General features: G+C 37.0%; 1 protein-coding gene across 2 annotated transcripts; it reads left to right on the top strand.

Moving 5' to 3' along the window:
* Window positions 1-1,226: 1,226 nt before the first annotated feature.
* On the top strand, window positions 1,227-7,173 carry LOC137650082 (uncharacterized). Of its 2 annotated transcripts, XM_068383160.1 has the most exons (5): window positions 1,227-1,318; window positions 1,419-1,502; window positions 1,654-6,716; window positions 6,817-6,900; window positions 7,052-7,173. In XM_068383160.1, exon 3 carries the CDS (start codon window positions 2,015-2,017, stop codon window positions 6,245-6,247), a length of 4,233 nt encoding a protein of 1,410 aa, XP_068239261.1. In that variant the 5' UTR covers window positions 1,227-1,318; window positions 1,419-1,502; window positions 1,654-2,014; the 3' UTR covers window positions 6,248-6,716; window positions 6,817-6,900; window positions 7,052-7,173. The 2 variants fall into 2 exon arrangements, with proteins under 2 accessions (XP_068239261.1, XP_068239262.1); XM_068383161.1 differs by having other exon boundaries at window positions 1,419-6,716.
* Window positions 7,174-7,800: the final 627 nt, after the last annotated feature.

The raw sequence follows: 7,800 nt of genomic DNA, 5'->3' as shown, positions 1-7,800 counted from the left end.
CATGAAATATAAAACTGTCATAATATAAGCAAAAAAGGGCAAGGCCCCCTCCAAAATCTCAAAACTCATTGTCATATAATATAATGACATGTATTAGGACGTTTGCCTGTTAGGTATTTAAAGTGCTGCTCACTCATTTGACTCTCGCTGCGGCTTGTTAACGAAGCGATAACGCAAGGCCCATAGAATAGACAGGTCAACCCACGGGCCGCTTGAAATTTTAAAAGTTTGCGCATCCGTGGTGTCAACAGGTTCAAAAGAGGTCCCACGCTGAACCTATGGTCAGTCTTTAATGAGCAGCCCAGGAGGTCAGACATCCATCTCTCTCCGACTCAATTTGTCTCACAGCCTTGCTCTGTCTCAAGGTCATATTGGCCCCAAGGCCTAAATTTCCAAATATGATTATTGAGAGGTCACCATTGTATAATTATAAATCGCCTCCATCATAACGGTAATAATTAATAATAATAATAATAATAATTAATAATAATACTAAAAATAATGATAACCATAATAATAAAAACAATATAATAATAATATAAGGAGTATAATTATAATAATAGTAATAATGGTATCAAGAGTTAAAGAATAATAATAATCATAGTAATTTATTATTATTATTAATATTATTATTATTATTATTACTATTATCATCATTATTATTATTATTATCATTATCATTATTATCATTATTATTATAATACTCCTGATATTATTATTGTTATTGTTGTTGGTGGTGGTGGCTGTTGTTATTATCATTATTATTATATTTATTTTATATTAATATCAAAAGTATAATAATAATAATAATAATAATAATAATAATAATAATAATAATAATAATAATAATAATAATAATAAAAATCATAATAATAATAATAATAATAATAATCATCATCATCATTTTAATAATAATAATAATAATAATATAATTAAATGAGATTATGGACAAGCAGTCAGAGAGAGACAGAGGAGAGAAAGAAAATGTGAGAAAGAGGACACGTGCTCTTCTTTAGATTGCCCAGAGCTTCTCTCCGGACAGGGGCTTCCGATTGCCTTGGGGGATTTTTGACGGTGCGTCTAGTCACGTGACTCAGGTGTCGAACCATCTGACGTCACATTAATAACGGCCATCCGAGCGAAAGCTGCGCGTGGGTTGACCTGTCTATTCTATGGGCCTTGCGATAACGTAGCTGAGATTTTGACTACGGGAGTCTGAAGCTCGTCGGCAAGCAAAGAGGTGCTCTGCTTTGAGGAGTATTGGGGCTGTATAAGGACGTGGTCCAGTAGCCCTTACATACACTGAAAGAATCCCAAGGTAATCTTCGTGACTTGTTGTTTGGTTCTATGGTTATTCTATATTGTATATAGAAAGTGTGTATAATTATTGTTTGTTTATGTGAGTAATTTTGTTTTAGGAGCGGACAGCATTTATCGTAATACGTCTTGGGTGGTGATACCTTTTGTTACGTGTGCTTTATCTCTCCGTGGGTTTCTTTTAGGTAACTTTATAATTTTGTTTTATATGTTAATTAAATGTTTAATATGTTAATGAAACGTGACTTGAAAGTATTGTTGTTTTGTGTTGATACGTTAGTTTTGGTGTAACTGGTGTTGCCATTATAAAACATTTTTATTTTCTGTTTCTTTTAGGTGTTGACCGAAAGTCTTGTACCGACTATTTTACCTTGGTCAAATTTAATTACGTTATACGTTGCTGTGTGTTCGATACATTATGTATTTTTCGTATTAGTTTGGTATTGTTTAGGTTTAAGGTTTTTTTTGTAATAAAAACTATGTTATAAAGAAAATAGTTTCCTTTCTGCTCTTTACCATTTGTCTTGTATGTGATCCTTTTTTATAAGGGAACGGTCTACTTCACCCTAGTGAATTAAGCCATAACAGGCTTTGATTTTAAAATTCACGTGACAATTTGGCGCCCGAACAGGGACCGTTCATTCATTTTACAAGACTGTATGGTGTATTGCAGATAAAGTCTGTGAAGCTTTTAGGTATGAGTACTTTAAAAGAAATTGTTAGTTTGGGGAAGGAAATGGGTTACGAAGGTGATAATTTAAGGGATTTTGTTGAAAAGGAAAGACTTATTCGAGAGCGGGCACTAGAAAGGGAAAGGGAAATGGAGAGAGAAGAAAGGGAAAGAGAGAGAGAAGAAAGGGCAGTAGAAAGGGAAATACGAAAGCAGCAATTAGAAGTCGAACGATTAAAGTTACAGATGCAGGGAAATGAAAAAGATTCTAGTTTGTGTAAACCCTCGCTACCTAAACTGCCTGTTTTTAATGATATAACTGATAGTATTGACGCCTATATTTTAAGATTTGAACGTTTAGCCGTTAGTGCTGGCTGGAGCAAAGACATTTGGGCTGTTAGTTTAGCATCATTATTACAAGGGAAATCTTTGGAAACTTACCAGCACCTTTCACCTGTTGAAGCTAAAGATTTCGATAGTGTTAAAGAGGCATTATTACGTTGTTTTCAGTGTACTTCGGAAGGATATAGATTGAGATTTCGTAACTGTAAATTCTTTAAGAGCGAGACCGCTCAGCAATTTGGGAATAGATTGAAAAATAACCTTAAGAGGTGGGTGGAATTAGCAGATTGTGAAGAAACATTTGATGACTTGTTTGATTTAATGTTAATAGAACAATTTTTAAATGCTTGTGACAAAGATATGGTTGTATTTTTGAAGGAACATGAAATGAAAACATTTGATCAAGTTGTAAAATATGCCGAGATGTATATGGAGGCCCATTTAAATTATGGCAAAAAGGGTTTAAATAGTGGTCATGAAAAGCACGGTGCCTCTGCAAGTAAAGTTACCACTGGGGATAGTAAATGGCAAACGGATGCCGATAGTGATAGGAAGGTTACGGCAAGAAATTGTTACGTATGTGGTCGTGGTAATCACCTTGCTAAAGATTGTTTTGAAAGGTTTGGGGGTCCAAAACGTAAAGGTGCGAGTAAGGGTGCGACAGAGAAAGCAGCTATGGTTAGTCATGGGGGCAAGTTAATGGTGGATAAAGGTACAGTGGAAGGAGTAGAGGTTAATGTATTTCGTGATCCCGGTTGTACCACGGTGTTAGTTAAGAGGGCTTTAGTGCCGAAACACAAGTTTACTGGTAAGTATGTTGACCTTAAAATGGCTAATAACCAAGTTTTTAGATATCCTGAGGCTATTGTTGATGTTGTCTCGCCATATTTCACGGGCGAAACCTTAGCTGCCTGCATGCCTGATCCTATTTATGATTTAGTGATTGGGGCAATTGATGGTTCGACTGACGGGTTGAGTACGGAGGTTAGTGCTGTTACTACCCGACTGCAGAATCAAATGCAAGAGAAAAAGTTAAAGGGACCGTCAAAGCTTAAGGTCAAAGAAGTTATAAATTTAATGCAGAAAGAGAATATAGGGAAATTACAGGCTGAAGATGGGACGCTAAAAAAGGTTTTTGAGCATGCAAAGTCAAATAGGGTCTTTGTGAAGAATGAAAATAAATCTCATTGCTTCGTAACTAAGAAAGGTATATTATATTGTAGAGTGCAAAATGAAGGCATTATTAATGATCAGTTAGTTGTTCCTAATAAATTTCGTCATGCAGTAATAGAATTGGCTCACGATTCCTTAATGAGTGGACATTTAGGAATACAGAAAACCACAGCACGTATACAAAGTAATTTTTATTGGCCAGGTATGTCGGTGCAGATAACAAGATGTTGCAGGTCGTGTGACGCTTGTCAACGCACGGTTGACAAGGGAAGAGTTAAAAAGGTGAAGTTGGGAAGAATGCCCCTGATTCAAGAACCCTTTCAGCGTGTTGCGGTGGACATAGTGGGTCCGATTGAACCCCGTGCCAGTGACGGATCAAGATATATTCTCACCATTGTTGACTATGCTACACGTTATCCTGAGGCAGTAGCTCTGAAAAATATAGATTCAGTCACTGTAGCTGAGGCTTTGCTGTCGGTATTCAGTCGAGTGGGAATTCCAAAGGAGGTGTTATCTGACAGGGGAACACAGTTCACCTCTGAAGTAATGCGTGAATTTAATCGCTTGTTATCTATTAAGAGTATTACTACTACCCCATATCATGCTATGTGCAATGGTTTAGTAGAAAAGTTTAATGGAGTGTTGAAGAAAATGCTCAGACGTATGTGTACAGAACAACCAAAGATGTGGCCTAGGTACATTGATCCTTTATTATTTGCATATCGTGAAGTTCCGCAGTCTAGTACCAAATTCTCTCCGTCTGAGTTGGTATATGGTCATACTGTGAGGGGACCACTTAGTTTATTGAGGGAGCTGTGGGAAAATGAAGATAATGCAATTGAGGATAGCACGAGGACCACGTACGAGTATGTAGTAGACATGAGAGAAAGGTTACAGGATACATGTAGGCTGGCTCAAGAAGAGTTAGAGAGGGCTAGAGATAAGTATCAGTGTTACTATGATAAAAATGCTTGTAAAAGGGAAATAAATGAAGGGGACAAGGTCCTGTTGCTGTTGCCCACTAGTAACAATAAGCTTCTAGTGCAGTGGCAAGGTCCATTTGAAGTGGTAAAGAAAGTTAATAGGTATAATTTTGTTCTTAATATTAATGGGGTTGAGCGCAAATACCACATTAACATGCTTAAGTTATACTATGATAGGATAAGCGAAGGCAATAACGTGAAGGGTAAGTCTGTTGAGGCAGAGGGCAGTGGGGATCTCAAATCTGGAGCTGTACTTTTCACAGATGATCAGGAGAGTGATGATCTTGCATGTGTGGCAGTGATTAGTGAGGATAGTGATGAATATGAGATAACAGTTGTGCCGAGTGATATTCAGAGTGAAGATGTGTCTAATGTTAAAATTAATCAGGAATTATCTGAAGATAAAAAGGAGGAGGTAGCTAGAATATTACAAGAATACAAGAATGTGTTTACTGATGTACCAGGTAGAACTAATGTGATTGAACATGTGATAAACCTGTCTAGTAAGGGTCCTGTAAGGTGTAGACCATATCCTGTACCTTATGCTCTGCAGCAAGATATAGATAGGGAGATTGAAAGAATGCTCAAATTAGGAGTTATTGAGTGCTCAAATTCTCCTTATGCTACACCTTTGATAGTGGTAAAGAAAAAAGATGGCAGTAACCGGATGTGCTTAGATTTTAGGAAGATAAACAAGCTTACGGTATTTGATTCGGAACCCATGCCAGATCAGAACTTAATTATGACTCGCGTAAGTAAGAGCAGGTATTTTACGAAAATTGACCTCTCTAAAGGATATTGGCAAATACCTTTAGAAAAACAGAGTAGAGAAGTAACCGCTTTTCAAACTAATAGAGGACTCCTACAGTTTATAACTATGCCATTTGGTTTGGTAAATGCTGGTGCTACTTTTAACCGTATGATGAGGAAATTATTTAATGGTGTGAAAAATGTAGAGCTGTTTGTTGATGATATTTTGATTCATTCACAGGGGTGGGAAGAGCACAAGGAAACTCTGCGGCTGGTACTGGATATTTTAAGAAAAGCATTTCTCACAGCTAAGCCATCCAAAACGGAAATTGGTTATTTTTCAGTTGAGTATTTGGGCAGTAAGATCGGTAACGGTATATCTCGGACAGCTGAGGACAAAGTAAGTAAGGTATTGAATGTAGACACACCAAAGACAAAAAGGGAGGTAAAGTCTTTTCTTGGTTTGACTGGATACTATCGCCATTATATCCCTGACTATGCTACTATTGCTGCACCTCTAACAGATCTTATAAAGAAATCTCAACCCAATGTAGTAAACTGGAGCCTGTGTCACCAAGAATCTTTTGAAAAGTTAAAGAACATTTTAAGTAGCCATCCAATAGTTAGGTTGCCTGATTTAACCAAAGATTTCGTGTTGCAGGTAGATGCATCAAATGTGGGTTTAGGGGCAATCCTTATGCAATATGTTGATGGGGAACGTTGGCCAGTGCAATATGCTAGCAGGAAACTCAAAGGTGCCGAGCAGAATTACTCTGTAATCGAGAAGGAATGCCTCGCAGTAGTGTGGGCTGTAAAGAAGTTTTACCAATATCTATACGGGAAGGCATTCGTCATAGAATCTGATCACCAACCTTTGAAGTACTTAAACTCTGCTGGTCACATTAACAGTAGACTAATGCGCTGGGCCATGTATTTACAACAGTTTGAATATACCATACATAATATTCCTGGTAAAGAAAATGTTGGTCCAGACTGCTTGAGTAGGTTGTAAAAATTTGATTTCTTTCGAAAATTGTGTAGTAGTATGATTTTTATAGATTGGGGCACGTGTTACATGTTTTTCAAGTGTTGACCTTGTGTATGTTATTGACCTTGTATATATATGTTATGTTCAAGTAATGTACAGTATTTATGTTCCTGTACAGGTTTTTGATTTGTACCAGTAGTATTTTTTCTTTTGTTTGGTTGTAAGAAATTTTGCAATTTCTTAAATCATCAGGGAGATATTGTCATGTAATATAATGACATGTATTAGGACGTTTACCTGTTAGGTATTTAAAGTGCTGCTCACTCATTTGACTCTTGCTGCGGCTTGTTAACGAAGCGATAACGTAGCTGAGATTTTGACTACGGGAGTCTGAAGCTCGTCGGCAAGCAAAGAGGTGCTCTGCTTTGAGGAGTATTGGGGCTGTATAAGGACGTGGTCCAGTAGCCCTTACATACACTGAAAGAATCCCAAGGTAATCTTCGTGACTTGTTGTTTGGTTCTATGGTTATTCTATATTGTATATAGAAAGTGTGTATAATTATTGTTTGTTTATGTAAGTAATTTTGTTTTAGGAGCGGACAGCATTTATCGTAATACGTCTTGGGTGGTGATACCTTTTGTTACGTGTGCTTTATCTCTCCGTGGGTTTCTTTTAGGTAACTTTATAATTTTGTTTTATATGTTAATTAAATGTTTAATATGTTAATGAAACGTGACTTGAAAGTATTGTTGTTTTGTGTTGATACGTTAGTTTTGGTGTAACTGGTGTTGCCATTATAAAACATTTTTATTTTCTGTTTCTTTTAGGTGTTGACCGAAAGTCTTGTACCGACTATTTTACCTTGGTCAAATTTAATTACGTTATACGTTGCTGTGTGTTCGATACATTATGTATTTTTCGTATTAGTTTGGTATTGTTTAGGTTTAAGGTTTTTTTTTGTAATAAAAACTATGTTATAAAGAAAATAGTTTCCTTTCTGCTCTTTACCATTTGTCTTGTATGTGATCCTTTTTTATAAGGGAACGGTCTACTTCACCCTAGTGAATTAAGCCATAACAGGCTTTGATTTTAAAATTCACGTGACACTCATAGATCTGGTACTTAACTTAGATGGAGTGACAGTAGAGTCCGACATCTAGAGGTAAATCCAGGTAAAACCAGCGAAATTCACACACCGAGGCAAAATAAGTGTTCATAGCGCGTGCTATGAAAAGGAGTGACGTCACTGGCGTGGGATCGCTAGTAGTAGTAGGATGTTGAACGGCACCCCGCTGTTCGGGGATATTGACAGGAGATATCTAAATGGTGCGAGGCCTCTGGTTGTGATTTATTCAGCGCCCCAGTATTATACCGACACCTTATTAAGGTGAGCGAGCTGGGTTCAACCTAGCATTCCTATACAAATTTTTCTCTGGTAAATTCATAGCAGTTTTTACCTTAGAAATGATGTAAAAAGAGCATTTCACTGGGCGGCACGGGTCGGAGCCCAGAAATCTATTTTTGGGTGAAAGAGCCATGTCGTCCTGATGGAAGTTCCTTCATAAGTAGCTTCCTA

Source organism: Palaemon carinicauda, chromosome 11 (genome assembly GCF_036898095.1).
Source record: "Palaemon carinicauda isolate YSFRI2023 chromosome 11, ASM3689809v2, whole genome shotgun sequence".
NCBI lineage: Eukaryota > Metazoa > Arthropoda > Malacostraca > Decapoda > Palaemonidae > Palaemon > Palaemon carinicauda.
Note: the sequence above shows the minus strand (reverse complement) of the source record. Positions and strands in the feature narration are given on the sequence as shown.